Source organism: Melanostigma gelatinosum, assembly GCF_949748355.1.
Source record: "Melanostigma gelatinosum genome assembly, chromosome: 11".
Classification (NCBI taxonomy): Eukaryota; Metazoa; Chordata; class Actinopteri; order Perciformes; family Zoarcidae; genus Melanostigma; species Melanostigma gelatinosum.
The window spans coordinates 2413834-2441013 of NC_136644.1; the positions used below are offsets into that span (position 1 = coordinate 2413834).

The window sequence follows — 27180 nt, forward strand, 5'->3', positions numbered from 1 at the left end:
TACAGATCTTTATATAGTTAATAAAAATATTCTCATCCAGTTAAAAAAGCATAATAAAGCTAGAACAACGTTCTTCAAGTCACACACGGACCTGCTGCTCTGTCCTGGTAACAGAAGGACACTTGATACCGCGACCCAGTTATTGCAGTCAATAAAACATGCTGGCTGGAGTGCAGAGGGTTAGGACCAATTAAAGCAACAGCTACGAGCCCGAGCACAGGGCCAGCATGTGCACGTATGCGCGTGACACACACATACACAGCTGAAGACTGCAGCTGTGTGCACCTGAACACACCCATCTTGTTACACTTGATTTGAATGGACTCCCCCAGCACCAGTACCACTCCATCTCACCACCACTACGCTCTCTATTTCTCCTTCTCCTCCATCTACTCCCCTCCTCTGCTTTCCACCGCACGCTTCATCCAATCAGCTGAGTGTTTTGGTTTGTGGCCAACACTTCCTCATCCATCGTCTCTCTTACAGATGTCAGAGGAGTCCCACCACCTGCACACACTTCAGCTACTCACCCGCATCAGACCCATTATTTCTGCCTGCGAATTTACAGTACGTGTGGCTTGAGGAGAGCGACTGTCCTCACTTACACCGTACCAACAACAAAATAACTTTAATTTAACATAAACTGTGGGTATAAAGCTGTGTTGAAAAAAACAAAAAACCTGTCCAAGCTTTCCACACGAACACTCAGAGAGTGAACCACACTGTTGGTTTGTTAACCGTGCAGCCGAGCGAGAGCCTGTCAGCCACTTGGGGGAGTGACACTAAGGGACACGGTTATTAGCCATCTCTCCCCTCTTTGTATTCTCATCTTTTTAGCGTGCTGGGCAGGATGCCAGAGAGAAGGAAAGAACAGACTGTCAGCTGAGTAACATGCACACAAAGCATGATGGAGCTGCAGAGGACCGGTGCACCGACCTCCGTGTTCAGAAACAGCAACAGAAAAACCAAAACTAACTTCAAATCAATGTCACATTAATCTAATAGAATAACAGAGTCACGAACTAACAACAGTCATCTTAGTAACTACAGTGTGGAAGGCTGCTGTTCTAGTTACTGGCTTTAAGTCTGAACTGAAACTCTGACTTTGACCTGGAGCTGAACTCAACAGAGGTAAAGGACGTCCGAGAAGCTCTACGTTGGTACTCTGTGCAAACAATGCGCTTCCAGGAGGGCGTGCACGTGAGCACAGGCACACGGGAGCGAGAGAGAGACGGGAGGGGGGGGGAGGGGGAGGGAGAGAGGACACCCACACCGAAGGGGCTGAAGGAGGCGTTTGAGACACCGGTACTCGATGGCACGCTAGCAGGTAGTCAGTCACAACAGTCTGCTCGCCAGACAAAAGGCGCTTTTCTTCTGACCTCTTCCGTCATAGACGAAGAGACCAACGAGTTTAAAGGCAAGTCATTGCAATGAACTGTGGCAGGCAGCATGCTGGTTCTTACTTGTTCATGAGACCGAGCCTCGAATTACCTTTCACACGTCTTTCAACCAAACTATGACAGGAGAGCCTCTGCGTGATGCAAAACAATAGATGTGACTAAAAAGGGAATAAGAAGGTGCTTTTCTGTTTTGTCTCGTGGATGCTTGAATCTCAAAGGTTATTAATAAAACAGGAAAGTTGGGGACAAGAAAATGAGACGGCTTTTGACTTCAAGCAGATCTGTAAAAGTAACTGCTTGGTTTCTTTATATCCCTTATAGAGCGCAAATGAACTCAGTGAACTCCAGCATGCACCCCAGCACATCGTGCTTCAGGACACTAGAGGGTGGTGCACATGTTGTCATGTCATGATTGAATGTCGGAGAGAGTTTTGAGCCTTTGTTCGAGGCTCTGTGCGTTGAGATATTCTGCGCTACTGTAACCACCTTACAATGCTGTGTGACATTACAAAGTATAACGTTCTTCAAAAGCTCCACATCCACCGTTTATCACCGTCACCTGACTTATCTTCTGAACACGCCAAGATCCAAACATCACACCGGATTAAATATTCAACCCTAATCAGCAGAGGATAAGATGACCCGCCGGTGCATCAGCATGTCACAGTCCAGAGATAAGCGGACGTGCATCAGTTCACGACGTGAGCCATTAAGTCCACAAACTATTCACAATACCTGCAACCTGCTTGCACACACACTCGCACATCACGAGACATTTATGGCGCAAACGGATGTTTAGCGAGTGTTGCATCTCTATCCGTGTTGCCAACCGGTGCGATATTCTGCAGCTCAGGTTACAATATCGGTGCCGTTCACGCCGAGACTGAACAGCCACATTGATCCTTTGTTCTATTTTAAGGCCGGCACAAAGGTAGAGGGCAAAGGATGCAGAACGAACAGCTTTGTGTGTCATCAAACTGACTCGATCTGCAAACTTCAGATGTTAATAAGACATTGTTCTAGCAGTGATGATCACACAAATTACCGGTAAGCCCCAATATTTCGGAGAAATAAAATGTTGTGTTTACAGTGGAAAGAAATCCTTTAACACCTTCAGTTTGCTATATTTAAATCTAATAAGATTTCCGCTTAACTTTGCTCGTTGCAGATGGAACGCATCAGCGTTCATGTCAGCGACAGAAACGTACAGCGTCACCTTTCTAAAGTTTGTCCACCAAACGGTCTTGTATTGGGCAGGTTACAGTCATCATCACCACACATTCTCCGTGACATCAGAAACACACGGCCTGAACTATTACAACCCCATGAATGACATCATGCATTCAACATTGTAAACGATGGTTGTTCTGAAGCAGCAGACTCCTGCAGAGCCAACCATTAACAACTCGTACGTTCTATGCCAAGTTTACAAAAGGGCAAGTTCATTATTCATCCTGCGAGTCATTCATAAAGGTGAGTGAGGTAACGCCTGAGGAACAGAGTTAAAATACTGCATATAGGAGGATTTTATACTCCAATACACAGCAGTACAGCCTTGTGTCGTCTCCCCATACGGGTCACTTTAGAACAGCACAGAGACGTTGTAATATATATGTTCTGATATCTGTTATATTATTGGTAACATCTTTTCATATGTATCAGGTTAGCACAATGCAAACACAAAGCCTGCATCATGACAAAACACAGGAAATGATGCCGGACACAAAACAAATATTGAAGTTTGCGACGAGAAAGAGAGCTGGAAAAGGCTCGTGAGACGGAAAGGCTGCTTAGATTAAGAGTAACTGATGATTATTGTAAATACTGATTTCACTTTTTATAATGTGTTGGAATTCATTAACTATCTCGTCGACAGAATCAGAGAAAACAGGGAAAAATCAAAAGATATATTGAGTTTAGAGATTAGTGAATGTTCATCAGTTTTGTAAATGACAATCAATCAATGTGATTAATCGTCGAATTAGAGAACGGAGAGAGAGTTTGGTGTTCAGAGGAGCAGGCCGAGAACAAACGAGACCGTTAAACAGCGAGACGTGTGAGACATAAAACAGAGAAACGGGAGTGAAAGAGCATGTGAAGCAGACAACAGGCCGGTGTGCACAGGACCTTCATGTGAGCAAGAACGTCACCCCGACAACTGCGGAGCTATATCTGGACAGCGTTTCCACATGAAAGTGGTCACAAAAACCCAAATACCAATTACTCGCGCTCTAAAAGGGGCAATCTGCTCTGTTCACTCAACATGTCAGGGACACGCAAAGCTTTGGTTCAAAACATCACAACCGTATTCTAATTCACTCCCCCGTAGAACTTTGAGACTCGTCTGACTCAGAGTTAAAGATTATGCTGCTGGGAGCCGGATTCTGACTTGAAAGAGTGCTGTCATGTTGCTAAAACTACAGATTATTTCAGACGATTCAAAGCGATCTAGAGCCTTTTTTGAATCCACCTCAAATAATTGTATTATCTTAAAAAAAACACATCCGGTTGTCTTGTTCATTTTGTAAGAAAACTTAGTATCTGACCTCAGCAACGCTTCACTTAAGAGAAGCCAAACCCCGGAGTAGAATATGTAACTGACCAAACCACACACAAGATGAACTACCTGGAGGTTACACTGGATTAAACCGGAGCTCAGCTGCATTAAGTGTGTTTGAGACGCTCTGAAATGCAACACGTGCCCGAACATTTCTCCTCTTTAAAAGTCATTTAAGTGAGAGTTGCAAGACGATTCGCTCTTAATTACTGATGGGAATAAAATGTGTATTTACCCAGTACACGTTTCACCCCACTGTGTTGCTCTACTCTTACCCTGTGAGCCTCCTCTGGTGATGGATCAAACAGAACGAACAGAACGAACCTGTCAGCTGCAGAGTGACAGTACGAGGTCAACCGTGGATGCCGGTGCCTTGTGTTATGAGTCCCGACCACTCACATGGGTTTATTGCCATTCTTTTGTGTTGTGATGAGAAACAGGCTCCAGCACATCGTCACATCTGACAGGTCAACACTTCACACGTCAGCAGAGAAAATGAAAACCGCCTCGGGACATCGAATCAGCAGGGTTGGTTCAAAAGCATGACGAGACTTTAAAAGAGGGTTTGGCAGTAAATCGCTCATAAACTCTCTTTTCTTGCACACAAAGTGGCACAAATTAGGCAGACAAAAGAAAACATCTTGTCATGTTGACATGAGAAGCTCCGTGAGCGGAGGACAACGCTGCTGGGTCAATCAACACAGACTGAGCTACAGACACACAGGCATGAGCTAAAGGCGAATAACACTGGACGTGCCAGCGAGCCACAGAATGTCTTAAAGAGCTGAAACGGACTTACAGCGGTCCTGCAGTAGGCTGAGCATGTGGTGTTCTGTGTATGTACTGTCTCCTTGTAGACCATCAAATGAAACGCTGTCTGGGCTGCTGGACCGGCCGGCTGCTGTCCCGTCCACAGTGTGTCCTGTCAGAGGGAGAGAGAGAAAGCAACAGTGAGGCAGGGCGTGGCGGCGGGGCTGAGGGGGGGGTGGAAGAGGAGGGACGTACAGAGAAAGTGCTGGTTCATCACGGTGTGTGCCGGCTGAGAAACAACTGGTTTCTGGCTTCATTATTGTACCGCTGCAGCAGGTCAGCATGGCCCACGTCCTCACAGTTATCGTCATGTGCATCAGCCAAACACTGCAAAGCTCTGGTTTCTACGCACGATCCAAATTCGATATGCGCCTATAGTTCAGCCTTCATCACAGCAACAATGCCCGGTCTGTTGCCCAGCACTACTGGTCAATGATTTACAGCAAACCGTGATTAATTACTAGCTGAACAAAGCTAGTCTGTCCTGTTACAAAGGCACGAAGGTGTCTTACCCTCTTCATGAATCTGTTTCTTCTGCTTAACTGGAACATTAAAATACATCATAAAGCCTGAACCGTTGCAGATAGATTCTGGTCTGATTGTTTACATGTAGTTGAGTCTTATTAAGGATTTCATGTACGGCCATGATATCATGGCTTACAGCCCAACATATTCAATTACATCATGCAAGATTTTGCCAAAAAAGTAAGGAGCTTAAATCCCTCGCTGATGCTGATCTCTGTTCTTTGAGTGAGCGCCTCTACACTCAGCAGAGTGTACGACTGAACAGAGCAGCAGATTCGCTCTTCATGTAACATGTGGCATTCGGTTCAGCATTTAAATGAATCAACTATTGAAATTATTCTGCTTTTCAATCCCCCCCCATAGAAAACTGAACAGATATTCGTTCACCTGATTGTTTCTGAGGCTAAAATTACAACTGACGCTAAAGGTGAATAAAACACCGTGAAGACGTCGTACATTAAAAGTGAAAACCCAAACGTTCTTATGTCCTGCTCCAAGGAAGGAAATAAGACAGCTACAACTACTCCCAAAACGCAGTAACGTTGATAGTGTTGCTGCGAAAAGGCTCTTGATAATTACAATTAAACTTCTCCAAAACAAATAAAAACTAGAATCTGATCAGAGGAGTCTGGGACGTGTGTCAGTGGGTGTTTATTCAATACTAAATCATATCTGCGTTTTGGAGCCAATACCACAATGATTCTTTTTTTGATAACTTTGAGGAATACAAACAGGTTTCATGACAAAACATTTAATTAAATTTTCTGCCTCAAAAAAAGAACAAACTCGTCTGAACAGAAGCAGACAAACAACAACTTTCCTTGAATATAAAACAGTCTAATATTAAAAGTATGAGATGAAACAGAAACTGCCTGATTAAAGAATAACCTTAAGTATTTGATACATACTGTTCAATGCCAACTTCTATTGATAACAATACAATAATTCAGTGCACTTCAAAAGGATGTTTTACCCACATTTTGATGTTTTAACTGTTCTTTCAAACACATATCTTTGTTAATATTTGTTATATTATAGGTGAAACAGATTCATTGTTCTTCATGAAGGGTAATCATCATGTGCTACACTTTGTGTTTTCCATTCTGAATATAGTGACTAATGTGTGGTTTACACACAAAGGTGCATTCATGCATTCATTCATTCATTCCCACCTGTGTCGATGAAAGGCGACGTCTTTACTCTAATAGGAAAATGGTTACTCATCAAAGTAACTGTGTTCAACAGATTGCTGCAATGTAACAAAAATGTAAAACTCACAACGCCAAGTGCCGATCCTTAGATACACTTTCATAGATCAATAGACATAAACAACAAAGATATAAGATCTCCAGTTTAGCTTCAAACAGCTTATTAGCTTCTTCCCGTCTGACCGAAGCGTCACAAATGAACAGAAAAGTGTAAATAGAAATGTAGCTCAGTGTTAAAAACAAACAGGACAATTGAACCTGTGGTCCCACCCTCCCCTCCTGCAGCGTTACGGACATTTCCCCTTCCCGAGTTTGGACAGTTTGAGAAACAAACTCCAACGCGACAGGTGTTCAATGAAACCGCCTCTGACACCGGAGCAGCCGGTGAACCGGGAACAGGTTCCACTCACATGCTCGTTTCACTCGTTTCCAGTCAAGGTCGTAGTCGGTGTTTAAGTTTCCCTCAGCGAACTCCGAACTCAGCCGTCTGCTCCGCTCCGTCTTCCATTTGGTCATCTTGAAAGCGAGGCATCATGGGACATGTAGTTCTTCTATGGCACCCATTTTTTTCAGCCAGTAAATCATTTATGATCAATTATGTTTGTTGTTTTTAGGGGACTGGACCACTGAGACTGTCTGTTAAGACAGTCAGAGATGTCTTGACTCTTTCTTCTGGATACGAGAGGCTGATGGACTCAGAGGGAAGTTAAGCAAGGCTCTTTATCAACAACTGCTGACATGGAAAGTATTTTCACACCCTGTTGATATTTATAGTGTCCAATCTGACAGAGTGTGTGACAGGTGATGCTGCAGAATAGACACTATAAGCAGATGAAGGGCTGCACTGCTGATAAACAAAGATTAGCCAACATTTAGAAGATGCAATACCTGTAACAGATAGAAGTGTTGATGATATACTCATGTATCAAGCTATTTTAACCCTGGGAGGGAACCACCAAGCCCGCCTGAGAATGTGCACAGACATGCTGCAGCACCCTCACACTTTCACACACGTCTGATCCGACCCCAACAAATGTCTCCGGTGTCTTTGGCCCAATCCCAATGTCCCCCCCGAAAGCCTTGAACCCTGAACCCTGAACCCTCAGGGACTTTGCAGGAACGCGCGTCAAAATCTGTGAGTGTGGAAATTGGGATTGGGCCTTTAAGTGGAATTGAGATGACGTTGTGATTGTGTGGGTCTCTGTCTACCTCTAGTGGTAGAATGGCTGAATGTACAGACAGTTTGTTGTCATTAACATCTGGTTCTAAGATCTCTTGCTCAGTTCTGTGTTTTTTTGTGGATATCTTCATCAAATCCTTCATTAAAAATATTACTTTTTTTTTTTTAATATAAATTTACAATTAGGTTGATACAGCTGTCTCATGGAGTAAAAAAAGCTGGATATACCACAGACTTAAATGCTTCTCTGCATTTGACAAAAAAAAGCTGACACTTAAGAGGACCTTTTTGTTTGCTAGTTCTAAGCTAAACCTTTCAACCAGCATGGACAAGAAGTGTTTCTTCAGTTCCACAGGAGGTGAGCAGACTCCTGAAGACTGTGGGATCAGGTCAAAAGCTCCAGAAGAAGCGAGTAAGTGAACGTTGAGTGGAGTTTGTTTTGACAACTGATGTTTTTAAGATCAAAAATGTTGTCAAGCTCAGCGTCTTTCTAGTTTTGGCAAATCCTGCGACTCTTGGACTCGAGTTTTTTGTGCTTCTTTATGTCTTTGCTTCTTCTTTACACATATCTATGTAAATGCTGCAGCCACTTCAGCATGTGTCTTCATACTCACAGTACCAGAGTAACTCTCCCGGTACAGGTGGTCAAATGCAGCTCTACTGTCCATTGTCCCAAAACATTCCTCCGTGGTCAGCCAACGCTACAGTATCTGCATAAGGCATGATTAATAATTCACCAGAGTCTCCATCAATCCAGCCAGCTCGTGGTCTGCTCCAGGCCACTTCCTCTCCCAAAGACAATGGGCCATTTCCTGTGGGGTGAGACGCAGAGGACCAGAGAGAGAGAAACAGGCGAGTATTGTAAAGCAGGGACATCATATCAGCGTGTCGTGTCCTGCGCTTGGAGTCAAAGACAGATCCAAGCGTCTGCTGAGATTCATGGTCTGTTTGCAGGTTACAGAGCCAGACCGGACCCAGGGCTGCTCTTCTTTTTACCCCCGCCCACAGGATCTTCAGAAAACCGTCTGACTTTGTATATATATGTCTTTGATCTGATATAATACAGAGACAGAAAGACAGCATTAGGAGAACTTCCTATACATTAGGTCATGAGTTTAGGCAAGCAGCCTCCAACGTATTCTCAGTGAGAGAGAATATTTCTACATTCAAAGACGGTTTTATAAAATAAATCAAAAGCTGAATATTGAATTCGTGCTTGAAGCCAAAGCGCCAGGTGTCTTTGGCAGAGGAGCTGAAGACCCGCATGTATCCCACTCTTTTAATTCCTGGCTGATTTTCAAAAGAAAGAGGCTGCTGTGTTCAGAACAATGGCTCCATTCATGTCACTGCTGCCCTGTCCAGGGATATCAGAGAAAGCCAAAAGAAGTCGAAGACATGCAACATACGAGGGCGAGTGACAGCTCCGAGAGCATGAAGTTATGCAGCTACTGTCCAATTCAACGACCGGTCCAGTAAACATTAAGCCCCTCAAGCAACTCGTGATAACACGAGAATGTCGATTGGGCCTGAAGCTATTTTTAAAGAGAAGGCTGTCAGTCCACACATTCACCCGGACAAATATAATGGCCGATATAACCAGCAGTGGCCGAGCAGGCCACGTCCCTCCTCTGTCCCTGTCTCTTTCATTCTACGTGGCACAGATGATGACTGTCACAATGGCCACAAAGGAGAGAGCCAGGACAGCAAGCCCCGTGGCAGGCCGTAGTATCCAGCCGGACCCGTCTGCGTGCATCATCCAGTCTGAGTTATTATGAATTTCTTTATTGTACTGTGCACTGACATGGTCACAGTGGTGCTCCGGCACATTCAGTCAGCCCCCTACAGATCTAATGAACAAGTTGTGCTTAAAATCAATTTATCCTCAATTGTGGGACCTCTCTGAACTTTCAATATGCATTCAATGGAAACCTTTGTCCACATATGTTGGTTTCCTTACACGTCTTTATAATATGAATATACTCTGACTCACACAGGCGTGTTTTCACCAAATGCTTTAAAACAAGTAAACCTGGCAGTCACAAGTTTTTGGAGTTGATAAAGATCAGTTGATTAATTGAGTACCGGTATTAGTATCATTTTTGTCATATTAATACAAACATTATTGAATCATTTTAAGCAAAAGTTCCCTGACTCCAGTATGTCCAAATGTTGATATTTGCTTTTCCATAATAGTAAACTAAATTTTTCAAGGTTTTGGACTGCTGATTGGAGCGTTTTTAATCTGTCAATGATTCAATTAATCAATCAATGATGAATTACAATGGTTAATAGACCGATCATTGACTGATTAATCAAAAAATAATCTGCAGAATGGTCGATATTGAAAATGATTTGCTAGTTGTAGTCACTTTCATTTTTGTAATTTTACTGATTTTACAGAAGCAAGTGGTCAAATTATTAAATGTATTTATAATAAGTATTGCTTAAAATGGTAAAAAAAAAAAAAAAAAAGGAGGATCTATCTGTTCATGTCATACAAATCTCCTGTTATGTCTCCCTTTCTCTCCCTTTCTCTCCCTCCCCACAAACACCTCCAAAGAAACGACTGTTCACAAGAACTCTCACTCCCTGGAAGCCGCGTGAGGCGGATCGTTTCCCGGCTGCAGTGACTCATGCGGTCGTCTGGTTTCGTGTTGTAATCAAGGTGTGGTCACGTCGTCACACAGGTGCACGAACCGGCTCGTTGTAGTCTGTAACAAAAACGAATGAAAACAAGAGCATAATAACAGCAATAGAAGCTGCTCGAGCCACTCACAATGTTTCATACACCACTTTACACGTAAACTGTGTAGTTTACTGTAATTAGACAAACAGGTCTTGTATACTCAAAGGTCTGCACTCAACTTTGTATTTAGTTTTTATAGATCTTTCTACAGCCCACATTATTTACAATCATGTAAATGTAGCCTGTAACTGTAAACACATTTAAGACATGATTGACAAAGTCTTAAATGATAAATTGGCTCTTGTGGTAATATGATAAACCTTAGTATGGCCCTTTGAGGTAATCTTCTTTTTTATTTGTTCTCTAAAACATTAGGCCACAATAAGCAATGTTGCCAAAGACAATTGTTAAGAAGTAAACTTCAATTCTCTGTTTATTAGAAGGAGAATAAAGGAGTGTGTGCCGCTGGGAGCAGTGCGCTGAGCGGAGGCAGGGTGGGGTCCGGGAGAGGGAGGCGGAGTCTGGGCTGAGGTGACGCTTCTTTTACTCCGGGTTTGTTCAGTGGATTGTCGGCCAGCAGCAGCAGCAGCAGCAGCGGCGGAGAAAGTGGCGTGAAGTGAGGAGAAAAACAGAGAATTGTCCCCTCCAGGAGAACACAGCAGTGATCAGGAATAATCTAAAACGCTTCGTTGTGTTTCGACAGGTAAGACTCAATGAATATCTTCACTTTCTCCAAACTGCTCCGTGTCTTTGTCACCGACGGGTGTTGGTTTTTTCCTCAGTATTTGTGCGCACAGGAGTCGCTGTCCTGCTTTCTCCATTAGCGCGTGTGTTGATGTGGGTAAATGTTTGGGCTCATTGTTCATCTCATTCTTACCTGGGTGTGAATCCAGCCTCGTATCTGGAGTTCATTTCCGCATGCCTCAAACTGCCTGCTGTTTCGGAGTGGAGCGCGAGCGCTCCAGGCCCCAAAAGTTTCCTTTCTTGCGTTTAATACATTGTTTCTTTTTTTAACTGTTCAACGTGTCAAAGAGCCCGTTCTGACTAGTCGTATCGATACTTTTGGCCCCAGTATCGATCAACTCTGTCCTACAGTGGCAGTGGTGGTGACCAAGTATGCGTGCGCGCGCGCCTGTGTCTGCGTGGTAGAGAGGCAGGTGAAGAGAAATGGGCTTTCTTTAACTTTCTGTAGAAAGTAAGAGGTTACAGAATGTGTATCGCACGCATAGCATTTTACGGACAATTGGGGTCTAACACGTTCGCAAGATAACTACAAAGCATTTATCTTTTCGGTTTACTCATTAAATATAAACTTAATTAAAACTGAGGCGATTCATTGATTGCCCACAGAAAGTTAAATAGCAGCTATTTTCTATAATCGAGTAATTTTTTAAGTAAAGCTGCCTAAAATGATCCAGTCTCTGATATAAAGTTTCAGTTTGTTTTATTTGGGCCTCAGCAGAATGTAGGCCGTACGACAGTAAATACTGCAATGAGCTAATTGGGCATGGGTGAGTAAGATCCCCGTCTCTCACACACATCTGTAATGTGTGACATTGACTATTAAATCATATCCCTAAAATGTGTTGTTGTGCTGTTTCTATAGCGCCCATCCACTCCCACACTGCTGCTCATGCCAGCGGTGATGTCTCCAGGTGTTGCCAAATCTTCCATGAGGTCATAACCTTAGTTTGAACATGCTCCAGACTTAACGGGACGGCAGGTTTTTAATCCTGCTTATTGGCCGCACGAGCACACATTTCTTTTATTACATTTCCACGGAGGTGAGCGAGTAAATCCACTGAAATCGGCACCGATTTTTAATTACCTTTTTATCTTATCCGCTTTCTTCTTATGAGACTGTCATTTGCGGCGCCGACACTAAATCTGTTGTCTTATTTGAAGTGTCTTATTTGAAGTGCCATCAAAAAGCACAGAGAATGGCGCTAAACAACTTTTTACGTCCTCCTTGTTCCTAGACCAGCGCGTCCAGCTGAGGCGGTTGACTGCGTGTCAGGTTGAATGGGACAGCGTGGCCTCCGGGTCTGTGTCATCACGTAGTGCAGCAGCAGACAGCACCCTGGATGGAAAGCTGTTCCTGTCTGCCCACGGGGAAGAGGGTGGATGGGTGGGGGGACAGCGACGGGGGGCGACGACTTACTGTAGATTTCGCAGCTACAGCTGTGGTGGCACGGTGATAATCCCCCCCCCCCCCCTTGCTTAATTCCATAATACTGTCCTACATTAGCAAAGCAAGAGGCCAGGAGATCCTCCAGTATATAAATAGGTCTACACTTTGCAATTCCTGTATATGTCGCACATCCTAACCTCGTTGTTTAGCGTAGAGGATTTCTTCTGTGGATTCCCTTTCTTGTCTCTGCGTCTGTTCAGTGGTGCCCGGCCGAGTACTTTCCAGGGCTCGGTTACAGCCACTCGTCGTGTGACCTGCTCTGTGTTTGCACACCACCCTGCCGCTGTGTTTTCCTGTTCCCATGGAGAAGGGGGCGCCGAGAGATGACGTTTTCCATCAGCTAAGAAAGGGGTCTTTGTGGCGTGACCGCAGATCTCCACGGGGTCAACTTCCACAGGCTTTAGAGGAAATCTTCATGAGACAATGCCGTCGCCGAACCCCGTAGACACCCAGCGCTTCACTATGATCATAAGATAATCCTTTATTATCATCGTCTCTGACCAAAGAACGTGGCTTCCCTTTTAACCTATGCAGGTGCACCTGAACACTAGATTTCCAGAGAAGGGACTAAATCAATCAAGCCAAAAAAATGTTAGGATCTGTTTAGGATAAATACGGTAATTCTATAATTGGCCAGACTGCTGAAAACACCCAGTGATGAAAAACGATTTTTGCTGTCACCGATGAAAAATCAAACCAGAAGCTTCTAGCGGAGCACAATGGTGTGAGGCTGGCACTGCCCAGCTGAACAGTCACTGGAATGAATAATTTACCTTCAACAGTTCTCTTGGTTGGATAAAACAAGGCCGGTAAAGTGTCCCTTACTTAAAATGTCAAAAGCCTAATGGCTGTTTCTTCCCATCACACACACTTAGGAGCTATGGGAATGTCTGCCAAGTTCCAAGTCAACGCCTTTCAAAGACGCCCATGCTTCAGTCCGACAGCACGCTGGAAATAGCTGAACCCTCCTGTTTTCTTCATGAATAAATTACCTCTGATCATTACTGACTGCGTATCCATGCGGGGGGGGGGGCGCTAGATTGCAGCGCTGACTCGAAAGACAAAGTTTTCACAGTTTGGTGCATTGGCTGAGTTCTACTTCTCAGCACAGTGACTCTGAGTCCTGTGGCGTCTGTTTTTCCTCCTCCTTGTCCCTTAATCACGCTGCTGTGAGAGATTGAGGAATGTAATGACGGCAAGGGTGTGGTTGCAACGGAAAGTTGTTAGATGTGCAACATGGAGAACGTCAACATCGCACAAGGAAGTTATTTGTGCATATGGCCGATCACTGTTGCGTGCAAATCTCAGAACTCCGTTTTTTTGATTGTTTTCTTTCGAAGGATTTTTAAGCTCTCCTGCGTTGATAAAGTTGTGCAACCCTGGGGCCCGTGCATACTTTACGAAACACTGGATAAACGGAAAAACGCACGGGGGGTTTTCAGACAATCAGGGCTGTTCCTCCTTCATGTCTTCTTTGTTACTTAAACGTTGACATTGTGGTGGTTAATAAAACAAATGCCAGGACTGTTTTCAGAATAAGGCACTACATTTTTTTTTTTTATAATGCTATTTTTCACTCTTAAAATATTCAGAGTTTATGTTTTTCTTTTGTTTTCTTAAAGAACAGACTGAACTTTAACTGGTTCCAGCGGAGCGTTTTTATTCTTTAAGGTCCCTTTAGACTTTTGCCCTGCTCTCCAAAGCACCCTCTCCCTCATGCCTCTAATCTCCCTGAAAAATTAATCATCTGTCACATCGCCTCAGTGCTCAGCCGCACACCGATGCGTGGCAGTTCAAGAAGAAAAGAAACCTCCCCGGCAGGCCTTTAAACAGGCTTTCAGATGCAGCCAGTGAACACACAGACATCTTGATGTGCTTCAGTCTTTCTGGTCGCGTCCAGTGGGGACACTTGAAACCCGGTTTCCTTTTCACTGTGACAGCAGTCGGTGGGACAATGTGGCCAATCTTGTCCTCTCTCTCCCCCAAACAAAGTAACACAGAGGCTCTCTGTGCCGTATCACAGACTGAGTTCATCCTCTTCCTTCCTACTGCCAACTAAACAACATGGAGAGGAGCACATCCTGCTTACTGTAGTCCAAAGACACAATCTTTTTTTCAAGCAACTGGCCGTCAGCTGTTCAAATACTGGAGTTAGTTTTCTAGACGGCAGAATAAAATCCAACCATATCTTGATGATTATGGAAGACAATCTTTGGACATTGTGTTTATTTCCCTCGATGCGATTGACAGTGTGGTTAACTTTGTGCCTTTTCAAATGAGGGTGTATTGTCACACGGGGGTACACCCCCTTTTGTACTCATTCCCTCCTCCGTCAGCTTTGTGTAATCTGATCCTGCTCTGCACGAAGGCACCTCCTCCGAGACGGCTCGCATTTCCTTTAGATTCACAGCGAGATCCCACAGGGAGTAAACAAGCAGTTTCCAGCCACCACCATACTGCATCCACTGGTGTAATTCAACTCATTAAAGTAGCTGCAGTGAATCAACTGACGGATCTGAGGCCATTATCCTTTCTGCTGCTTACTTTCTTCATTGGCATGCTGACTGTAGTTGACTGTGTTCTTGGGAATGTTTCTAGTTCAGGCGAAGAAGGGGAGTGCACTGTGCTGCATCGGCCACATCGAGACAGAGGCGGTTTGTTGCTGAAGTGCTGACCAGCAGTATCTCATTGTCTGTCCTGTCCTCCGTGAGGCTCTTGGCGTGCTGGCGTTGCTATGGTCTGGATTTTATCATCTGCCTGTTACAGTCAATCAACGACGCTCTCTGGCTCCGAAATGTGAACACGAAGTTGTGTTCTCCCTGAACTCGGTGCATGAAGCGATAACAGCCGGCAGCAGTTTTGTCACCATAGTTTTGCGTCTAAAAGTATGAAGAAACGGTTGCGACAGTACAGCAACTGTCCAGACAGCCCAGCAGTTGGTGTGTCAGATAATGTTGACCACCACTTCCTGTCACCCACCACAATAAATCCATTCGCTGTGCACCACTTCACATCCTCTTATTGATTTATTACAAACCCGTTAGCCCCTGCTGCCTCCATTACAGTGCCATAACGGCGATCGTTGGACGAGTGTGGGGGGACCGGGGTGGGGGGGGGGTATCCCATTGGGACAGCTGAACCCGGACGCAGACAGCACACTGTCAACTGCTTTCCTGTCTGCTCTGGAGGCTCTGCTGGCCATTTACTGTGTCGGGAGGATTGTGCAGGGTGACGTGTTAAAGGCATCTGGGAACTGGTCTGTCGGAACGTGTGAGTCGCATGTCGGGGGCACATGCGTGTGAAAGGCTGCGTGTGCAACAGTTGATCTGTGCAGATGGTGCAGCACGATTTACAGATGTGTGGGAAACATAATCTGCTTTATTGGCATTTCAGCCTAAATGTGACATTAGCAAGCTTGTTAGAAGTCACAGAGCTCCAGATGCGGTTTCTACGACAAAACTGCGATGTTCTGACAACCATGAGACGTTGCAATTAACATAAACAAAAGACGTGAATTAAAGGGATAGCGTGACATTTTTCTTGCAGAGAGTGAACTGATTGATGTCAGTCTCGTGTCTGTGCGATAAACAGGAAGTTAGTTTATTGTAAAAATAAACTAAACGGAGGTTGTGTTTGTTACGTTTGATAGTCTTTAGAGTTACTGCACTTGTAGATGTATCTTGTCGTCTTTGGACGGAGCCAGGCTACCTCCTGTTTCAAGTCTTTATGCTAAGCTAACTGGCTGCTTGCTCTAGTTTCATACTTGACTGACAGACATGAGGGTGGTATCTCCTCTAACTGTTGGCAAGAAGGCCAATAAGCGCGTTTCCAAAAATATCAAACTATGACTTAAGACTAATTTGGCAAGCGTCATCTTCTCAAGCAGGCATGTAAAAGAGCACACGGCACATGCTTGGTGACATGTTATTTGCACCGCTGCATGCCAAACAGGCATGAGCCTAAACAAGAAATCACTGCAGACTCTGAAATGTGCGTTAGGAGCCTCTGGAATACCACCAGAGTACATCTCCAGCCCCCTGGGCCTCTTCCCTGACCTGATTCATTCCTGCTGTGATACAAAGAGGAGCTTAGGCCGGCCAAGTCAGAAATCTGGAGCGCTGGAATGTTTTCCCGTTCGATACGGAGTTTTGTCACATGCCGTGTTAATTAAGGAGACGATTTAATGCAGAGAGTAAAGTGTCAGTTTAGCACCTTTAGCAATACGGTGTCTTCAGCCTCACCCAGGTCACGCTGTGCTGCCACACCCTTGTACAGAGCCTGTCACTGCTGGGGAGACACACCCTGTCAAATATGCCTGTGTGGGGGGGGGGATTACCAATCTATTGTCTCAGCAGCCATACTCCCCATAGTGTGTTAGTTTCAGCCATGTATTAGTGAGTCGCTGAGAAGCTTCGACTAGTTTAAAAGAGTGAACAATGTGTGCACTTTTCAGCACACGGTTTGCCCGTGGACACCGCGCTGAATTCACTCCCATAGTGTGGAATGTCACACCAGCGTTTCACCATCGGGTGCGGAACAGTATCCATCTGTTGCAACTCGTTCACCGATACGCAGTCCTTGTTTTTACAGTGCAGGGTTGTCTCCTGACTGAAGTCAGCCACAGAGGCTGTTGCGTCACAAGATGGCAGGAAGTGATGTGTGCGAGACGTGGCTGTCTTTGAGTAGAACGTGTGGCCTCAGTGTTCTGTTTGTGTGGATGGATGGATGGCGGTAAAGACGATGGTGAAGCAAGGTACACAGAGTGAACGGGTGCGTCACTCATTAACTAGGAGAGCAAAGTCCAGTCAGAAGTGCACAATGCAACCAACGGCTTTCACTCGGCAATGAACGACGGGGGAGGGATCGGCAGATAAGCCGTCGCCATAATATAAGAAGATAAATGTGTGTTTTTTTTTTTTTTGCTTGGCTTTAATTTTTACTTTGCGACATGTTTTTAATTCTGGACTTTGGTTTTCTTGGCTTGGACCACAGTCAACAAACAAATGAATGAGGAGCCGCACTTATCAGCACACCAGCGAGCGTAGCTTCAAACATCAGATGGGTCGCTGGATAAAAGCCCCACTGTGCCGGAGCCGGGTTTAGGTAACCTAGGAGATACGCCGGGCATGTCGCAGCATTGCAACAGTTGGCTGAACCCGCTGCCTCGCCCAGCAACACAAAGACGACACAAAGACTACACAAACACGGCCCCTGATTTACAGAGAACAGCAAAGTTGTGTGGACGCGCTGAGTTCTTAAAACAAAAAGTCAAACGGGCTTTGTTTTGTACCCGTTGTAGCTCTGCCTCCAGCAGTGGAGCAATCAAATGTTTTTGAATTATTTTATTCAAGACTTTGGTAATAGACTTCAATTAAAAACTTAAATCTGGGGTCTGTCAGATGTCTTGCCATATTGATCAATGGGTAGATAGTCAGGTGTTGCCTACCATCTTGACTGAGCAGCCCTCGTTTAAAACGGAGGCCCCGTCTTCAGTTGGGACGGTAGGAGTACGTCCTTTCTGTCCCGTGAGTCAGTGCGGTAAGTGTAAGGCAGCATGTAGCTGCAAGCACAGACGGTCCTCAGGGCACCGGTCCTGCAGGATCTTGCGCCAGACCGACTACGGCTGAAACTCGCTGAGCTGCTGCTCCGGTGAGAGAGGGGCGTGTTGGGACCTTTACAAGAACATCAGGTTCAGGTGGGGACAAGTGGGGACTTGCATGTGAGTTACCAGCCCATTAAAGTCAAGAGACAAAACTGAGGACAGACTAATGAAGAACATGCCGAATACACACACTGTTGTCATCATACAAACTTTAATGGAAAAAAAAAAACCTTGCGGCAGTTACACTGATGCACAACTATGTACACGGTACGATGCCTGGGCAAGAGAAAGGGGGCCGAGGGGCTGAAACGTAACCCGACACTTCCTTATGCAAAAAGACGAGGGAGGGGTGCGTTACACCATGAACGGCTCCGGTATCAAAGGCAGAGGGGCGCAGTAGATCAGCTTTGCACAAATTCCTTTCCTTCAAACCATCAATCAACTCTGCAGCGCTCACTCGATTGTGAGTATGAATGTGTTGCATGACTTTGAATGCAAGCGGAGGTAAAGGTAGTCATTTAGAGTTTATTATAGCTCATTTTGTGCCGACACGGCAGCTTGACATTGTGACTTTCAGCCCGACTTGTTTTATTCGTTGTAAAGACGGAAGATAAATGTCGGTGCCTATTGCATGGAATCATGTTGAGAGCTATAACCAGACGTCAATATCTTTCAGTCTAATCCTTCATCTGTTGATCAGAAGTGCATCTGCAGAGATCAGCAAGCACACGCTTACAGGACCGCACACAAAAGCACAACGTGCTCCGCTAAGAATCCCGTCCAACAGTCCAACATCTGAAAACACTTTTTGACCGACACAGTGAACGCGTTGTGTCGTCTGTCTGTGAACTGCAGATTGTTCAGTGAGGTTTTCTGTGGTGGAGCTGCAGACGCACGGCGATGGAAAACATCCGTGCATCGTCGGACAGTTACAGTTGGAGCATTTCATGAATATTCAATCTAATATTTGAGACTTATTGTTTTGACAGGAAGTAATTACATGTTCTCTTTATCTTCATAAATAATTGTGAGAAATGTCTGCTTCACACGTACAAACCAGCCATGTTCAAGCACAGTGAGACCAGTGTACACGTTCTACTGTGAGATGATGAACAGCTCAGTAAATGTAGCGAGATGTTTATTTTTATCATAATGTAGGTGGAGAGCAATCTTGCACAAGTAGTAACAAGTAGCATGGCAGTTACGCAATCTGGAGCCCTGATAAAATAAAGATGGCCGATTACTAGAAACATATTTAATGAGACCCGGAAGGCAAGTAGGTCTTAGTAGTTGAAAAGTCAAGTCAAGTAGCAGGCGTTTTCGTTTTCTTAAGAAGTGTAGTGTGTGAAAATAAGTATGTATGCTCACTGTCTGCACACACACACGCGCGCACACACACACACACACGCATTCCCCCAGTGGTGTCGAAACCTGACGAGCAGGTTGCTGATTGCCGTGCGTCAGCAGCAGACTGCTCCCACGGCGGTATGGGCGGAGGCCCAGGGTGAAAGGTCACTTGTGCGGGCTAGCATTCCTGACTTACAGCTGTCTCTTTGCCCCCCCCCCCCCCCCCCCCCCCCCCCCCCCCCCCCCATGAGCCTCTGCTGCTGCTCTGTGTTGTCATTTTCAGGCCAGGGTGCACGGCTGTGGGGGGGTGGTCGTCCTGTGACCTGTCATACTCTGGTTGCATATAAAAACTGTATGTGGGAGCAGACGCCTCCCTGGAATATTAATTCATGTTGTGAAGTTTATCGCCATCATTATAGAGGAAGACATGTTGGAAATCTTGACTTTGTTTTGTGTTTTTTTCAGGTTTGCGCCGTCGTTTTGATAACCGGAGAAAAGGATAGCAATGCAAAGTAAGTCATTCACAATTCAGCTCTTTTTTTTAACCGTTATGTATTTTACTGTCATGTTATATTTACTCTTGCTACAAACTATTTTACAAATATAGTGATTTTTATGTTTTTTAGTTGTGTTGGTTGTATTTGGTAGGGACGGTGCACATTAATGAATCATCACTGTAAATGTGCCAGTTAACATCTGTAGTCCAGTGTGTGGATTTCATTTTTTAGCTTCTGCATTTTCAAGTTCACTTTTGTATTTCTCACCTCATTCAGCAGTACTTTTAAAGGAGACTGTTAGCATGATCGTTACCGTCCTACTGCCAACAATGTGTTGGTTCTGTTGCGTAACAACTAAAGGTTACTTCTGTAAAAGGGTTCCTCTTTTACGTGGCACAGAAGTCAAACACTGGTCCACTGGCAGCTTGTCAATAAATCACTTTGGTCCAACGTTTGACGGCCCATGATTCCTGTTTGCGCTTGGCAGTGGCTGACATCGACAGCGGCAAGGTGGAGAAGTGGCAGGAGACGATGTATGGCCTCGACTCGGGCATCCAGTCTGGAGCCACCACGGTCAGAGACGGCGACTACACCACCTCCAAGCACTACACCAGTACCACCACCGTCACAACGGAACATCCTGGTAAGACGGCGAGCACCGGCCAAAAACCAGCCAACGTGCATCCGCTGTAGGCCTCGCCTTTATTACATGTGGCCTGTGATCTCATTTCTCGGTAGACCTGGATGCCCACTCCACCAGGGCCCAGCGGGTGCGGGCCGCCATGTTCCCAGAGACGCTGGAGACGACCACCACGTTCGTGTCAACTCAGTTGGACCCGTCCCAGATGACCAACGTCCAGCGGCTGGCAGAGCCCTCCCAGATGCTCAAGATCGCCATCGTCCATCTGATCAACTACCAGGACGACGCAGAGCTGGCCACACGCGCCGTGCCCGAGCTCACCAAACTGCTCAACGATGAAGACCAGGTGATGAACGCAGCATCAGTGTTCGCGCACACAAATGCACAGTCTGGAATTGGCGCTGTATTTTGGTCAATAAAAGGGTGTTATGAGATAATTATATTGACTTGAATGTCTTACTGTTGCACATACTGTAATATGCGTAACTATTCCTTCAATTCTGATAATCCGTTTAAAGCTTATCAAGTTAAAAAAATGTCACTTCCCAGTTCCAGCTTTTCGAAAGTGCTGCTTTTCTACGTTTAATGTCATTTGAACACTTGGACGGACAAGTTTGAAGCCGCCATGCAGAACGTGGACATCCTAAATACCGCACTCTGCTATAGAAGTAGCATCAAAACCAGGGAGTCACTTTCATGTGTGTGTATAAAACTGAACTCTTCTTCGCTCATCAGGTGGTGGTCGGCAAGGCAGCACAGATTGTCAACCAGCTTACCAAAAAGGAGGCGTCCCGGCGTGCGCTGATGCAGTCCCCTCAGATGGTGGCGGCGGTGGTGCGGGCGATGCAGAACACCAGCGACATGGAGACGACGCGCGCCACGGCCAGCATCCTCCACAACCTGTCCCACCAGAGAGAGGGCCTGCTCGCCATCTTCAAGTCCGGAGGCATCCCCGCTTTGGTCCGCATGCTCAGGTACAGACGGGGAGACGGAGAGGAGACGTTATTGGGCTTCAGCCACGTCGGACTTTGATCCTTGTTTGCATTTGTTGGGAAAGTGGAATCTTTCTTATATGTAGGTGTGAAAGGGAAAATATACCCGTCTTAGAAAACTCCTTTAGTCATTTGCATTTCACGTGCTGAGTCGACTCATTTTTGAAAGGCAAAAAACGGAGGAATTACTCAGAATCACTCGTGATATTTGGATCTAACAGCGAGGATGTTTTCCTTACGTATGGCGACTGTTTGTGCTCCGCGCTGAACCCGGTTCTCTCCCACAGCTCTCCCATGGAGTCCGTGCTCTTCTACGCCATCACCACGCTCCACAACCTGCTGCTGCACCAGGAAGGAGCTAAGATGGCCGTTCGTCTGGCTGACGGCCTGCAGAAGATGGTTCCCCTGCTGAAGAAGAGCAACCCCAAGTTCCTGGCCATCACCACAGACTGTCTGCAGCTGCTGTCTTATGGCAACCAGGAGAGCAAGGTTTGTGTGCGATTGTCACCACATGTAATCCAGTGGCTGGTACACGTGATACCGGTGCTGACATTTGAGACGTCGTGCTTGTGTTTACATGCGGTTTGTTTTGGGTGTGGCATGTGAACAGTTGTTCAGGCGCTGGCACAGTGAGGGTGTGGGTAGTTGAGTGGTAAAATGGTTGAGGATTAACTGGTGTTGCTCTGCCGGGACATGTCGCAGCGTTGTGAGATTTGTCGATTGTAAACCGGTAACGAATTCCCTTACAAGTGTTAAACAGTTATTTTCTCGCCATCAGCACTTTGTATCCTCACACAGTCTGTCTCTTTCACAGCTGATCATCCTTTCCAACAGCGGTCCAGAGGGTCTCGTTCACATCATGAGAAACTACAGCTATGAGAAGCTGCTGTGGACCACCAGCCGTGTGCTCAAAGTCCTCTCGGTGTGCCCCAGCAACAAACTCGCCATTGTAGAGGCTGGTATGTAATGTGTGTTTACGGTAGTCCTACAGGTGTGTCGGCCTGAGCTGTGGCTATTGGCTACATGACGGCACAATCACTGAGATGTTGAGTGATCTGGCTTCTCTCTGCAGGTGGGATGCAGGCTCTGGGTCAACACCTCACCGGCTCCAGCCAGCGTCTGATGCAGAACTGTCTGTGGACACTCAGGAACCTGTCTGACGCTGCCACCAAGCAGGTCTGCGTCCACACTCGCCGTCGCCCTTTTCTTCTTCTCCGCTTCTTGAAAATCTGTTCATTCCTCATAATTGAGGAACCGTTCTGAAATCTGTCTCTTCCGGTTTCCAGGAGGGTATGGACAGCCTCCTGCAGGTGCTGGTGGGCCTGCTCAGTTCGGACGACCTCAACATGCTCACTTGCTCCACCGGCATCCTGTCGAATCTCACGTGCAACAACGCCTACAACAAAACTCTGGTCACCCAGGGCAACGGTATCGAGGCGCTGATCCACGCCATATTGCGTGCCAGTGAGAAGGAGGACGTGACCGAGCCTGCCGTTTGCGCTCTGCGCCACCTGACATCGCGCCACCAGCAGGCCGAGATGGGGCAGAATGCTGTGAGGAAACACTACGGCATCCCCGCCATCGTCAAGCTGCTCAACCAACCCTACTACTGGCCCGTCATCAAGGTAGAGACAAGGGAAGGATGGAGGCGATAGAACGGGTTTAGAACGATAGAAAGTTTAAAACTACAATGACGAACCTCATGTTTCATGCATGTTGCTTTCCTCGCTGGTTTGCAAAGACTGATATGCAACCGCAGGGTTTTGACCCTTGTCTGAGCCCATAACGTGAACAGTATGTTGTACAAGGCCAGGCTTTATGGGGGAGGAAAATAATCACGTTTTTGGTTGAAGTTGTTTGTCAGTCTTGTCTTACTTGCTTACAAGTAACGGGGAACAGTATCATGACGTCATCTTGTGCCGCTCTTCTGCCTTAAGGCTGTGGTTGGCCTGATCCGCAACCTGGCGCTGTGCCCGGAGAACCAGGCCCCTCTGAGGGACGCTGGAGCGATCCCGCGTCTGGTCAACCTGCTGCTCAAAGCCCACCAAGACGCCCAGAAGCATGGTTCATCCTCCCAACAGACATACCAGGTACGTGCTCGTGGTTACCGGGGTTGTTTGTTAAGGACGTGTGGGTTTTGGGGATTGTGGAAATGAGTATTTGTGAATTATTTCCGTGTCCCGGCGTAATGTTTCTTCTCCATCGTGCTCTTCAGGATGGAGTGAGGATGGAGGAGATTGTGGAGGGCTCCACGGGAGCGCTGCACATCCTGGCAAGAGATCCCATCAACAGAGCAGAGATCGCCAACCTGCAGACCATCCCTCTGTTTGTTCAGGTAGCAGAGGAAACTGAAGCTCTCTCACATCGTTGACTAAATGATTTAATTTCCTTGCCTTTGTTTATGTTTTCTTCATTTCTTTCCTCTCTCCAGCTCCTCTACTCTCCAGTGGACAACGTGAAGCGCGTGGCGGCGGGCGTCCTGTGCGAGCTGGCCCTGGACAAACCGTCAGCAGAGCTCATCGACAGCGAGGGGGCGTCGGCTCCGCTGATGGACCTGCTGCACTCCAACAACGAGGGCATTGGTAGGACACCCGGAAACTTGTTTTGTCTTACTGTTATTGTGGTATTGTTAGTTTCATGCCAGGAGTTGGATGAGACGAGTGTTACCGCTCTCTTTTATATGATATAATAAATAAATATGAAGCTAATGCCAGTAGCTGGTTAGCTTAGCTTAATCTGTACAAAAGCACAAGAATTTTGCCTCCTGAAGAAAGACGGCCGTTCATGGGCTGTCTTCACCAGGATGGAGGTGTTTGATTGAGCGTGGCATCCACCTTCATATATAACTCTCGGCAAGACAGTTAGAGTGTTCCCCTGATATTGAACTATTCTCTGACGTAAAGTAAATTAGTTTATTTTTCCTCATGTCCATTTGTTGGTCACATTGAGGGAAAACTGTTCAAATCTGCTTTTAAGCAAGTGTTGTCAGAACTTAAAGTACTTAAACCAGCAGTCTTAGCTTCTTAAAAGAATGTTTTATATTAAGACGTGGAAGTAGCACGTCTGAATTAGAAAAGGCTCACACACGCTTTATAACTGCTGCTGTTTATGCACTACACCCATAATGCATCAGCTACACCCATAATGCATCAGCTACACCCATAATGCATCAGCGAGTACCTGATGTACTACCTGAATACCTACAAGTCACTTCTGCAGTAATCGAGATGAGCACTAAAATGATGATTTTGCTGTTAATTAGTTTGAAACGTTACCCTCTGGTGCGTCAGAGTCAATTGTGGATTTGTTTCTTTTTGAATACACTCACACTAATATATTATTGTTAAAGAGAGGAAGCCTTTGTCCATCGCTGAATGAGTCCTGATGCTTTCCCCTCAGCTACGTACGCTGCAGCTGTGCTCTTCCGCATCTCCGAGGACAAGAACTCTGACTACAAGAAGCGGGTGTCTGTGGAGCTGACGCACTCTCTGTTCAAAAACGACCCCGCTTCCTGGGAGCTGGTGAGTGTCTGCCGCCCTCCATTGCCAGGATTATATCCTCTTTAATAATGCTCCAAGGACTCATAAGCGAACCGTCGATTCAAGTGTTGCCTTTATTTGACCTGTCCCCTCTGGTGAACTCTGCAGGCCCAAAACAGCATCGCCATGGAAGCGACCTATCCAGATGGTGAGTAACTGTCTAAAATGTGCACATGCGGCACATTCCTCAGCGGTCAGTCCACCACAAATACTGTAATCTGCTCACAGGTTGCCTCCCTGCTGCAGCCGACAGATTCCATTTACTATAATCATCTGGCTGGAAAATAATGGTGTCACTTCAGGCTTTCCATTAATGCATCGCTACCTGAACCTCATTGAAGAGTCTCAAAGGTTTTCCTGGTGTGTCCTTATCTCTGTTTTCCTCTTTCTCTTAATTCCCGTCCTTTTCCTCTCTCTGCGTTTCTCCTTCTTTGGTATTTTCCTTCTTCTCTCGGAGCGGAGAGACTCGACGTCTCCTCTCTCTGTCATCACCGCGCGCCAAAAATGTTAAATGATGTTCCACTCGCTTGTACAATTATCTGTGCTGCTGTTCCTACTGTCATGACCGCAGCAGTAGCTGAGTGAGGCTGAGCTGAATGTCAGACGATCCGTTAGTCCAGAGTGTGTAACGAGTAAAAAACAACCTCTTGCAGAGCTGGATGCTGGCTTCCCAGTCTACACTATGCAGCCCGGGTACGCAGCTGATGGCGGACACATGGACGGCATGGAGGGAGTCATGATGCAGGATGAATTCCAAGGCGGCATGACCTACGACAGACCACCCTATGACTATTTGTAAGATACATTATAAGTATAGCTTAACTACATTTAATGAGATGAAACCCATGAATCAAAATATCACTTTGTTTTCAGAACCTGTTGCTTTTGTTATTTGTAAGAACTTTAAGAAAAAAATGCTTCAGTTTGAATAGTAAATGATTGAGGCTGGAGTGGTGGGCAGCATTATTGGTTTTGAATACATGAACATTTAAATCGCACAAATGATTTCATCAGCATGTCGACAAAAAGACCAGGAGTTATGTACATCTATCTACTAAGTGGAAATGAACTTATTTGACCTTAATGGGAAACTAAGATATTACTTTGTCTTGTGAGTTTCAGTAGAATTTACCACGAGGAGTCATTATTGTTTGTCTCTATTGACGTGTGTGGAAGGATGCGTCTGTCGGAGCTCCTCTCTGCTTTGAACTAGTGGGTGGGGAGCTTTGAGCTTTGGCTGAATATGTTGCTGTTGTGTTTAAGCCCATCGCTGATAGTAAGAAGCTTGAGTAAGAAAGTAGGTTGTCGGCCTTTTCAAAGTCTGACATTTCTTTCCTACAACATGATAACTTGAATCAGATTTTTCTTTTTCCTCTTCATAAAGACCCTGAGGAGACAGAGCTGTGGAAGCGGTGGAGCTGATATGGAACGTACTGGGACAAAGAGAATAAAGGCGTCGGCAGAGATTATTCCCTCTGCTCTCAGCCGGATGTAATATATGCAATTATCACGGAGTACGGGACTCGTAATCTTAACAGGGCTCAACTTTGTTTTAAAGCATAATTTTGCTGATTATAACTTTGATGATGCTTGTAGGTTTCTGTTGGAGAACCTTTTTAAAAGTGTGTGTGTGTGTGTGTGTGTGTGTGCACGTATGTGTGGGAGTGTGACTGTGTGTTTATGCTTTTGGGTGGGTATTCTATGCCAAAGAGATTTTATTTTGTGATGATAATCGTGTAGCTTCCTTCTCTTTTTTTTCTTTCTGTCTTTTTTTTTTTTTTTTTTTTTAAGAAAAAGGAAAACGCAATGAGAGTAATAGTTGAAAACACTGCCAGAGGCTCGACGTGCACCGGCTCCCCGCTCTGCTTCTTCGTTAACGCCGTTAACAGTCACTGCTGTCTACGATGTAGTTTTGACACCATATATATATATATAAAGTCAACTTTCTTACGCTGTGACACGACTGTTTGGAGTCGGTGAAGAGTTGGTCTCGCAGCACTAATCCA

General features: G+C 45.7%; 1 protein-coding gene across 1 annotated transcript; it reads left to right on the forward strand.

The window, feature by feature from the left end:
- Window positions 1–10927: 10927 nt before the first annotated feature.
- Window positions 10928–26955, forward strand: jupa (junction plakoglobin a). Its single transcript, XM_079278274.1, has 16 exons — window positions 10928–11069; window positions 19972–20018; window positions 20491–20646; window positions 20742–20989; window positions 21379–21617; window positions 21923–22124; window positions 22450–22594; window positions 22708–22811; window positions 22922–23260; window positions 23573–23725; window positions 23851–23970; window positions 24067–24217; window positions 25035–25156; window positions 25283–25322; window positions 25828–25969; window positions 26559–26955. The coding sequence occupies exons 2-16, from the start codon at window positions 20012–20014 to the stop codon at window positions 26563–26565; spliced, it is 2175 nt and encodes a 724-aa protein (XP_079134400.1). The 5' UTR covers window positions 10928–11069; window positions 19972–20011; the 3' UTR covers window positions 26566–26955.
- Window positions 26956–27180: the final 225 nt, after the last annotated feature.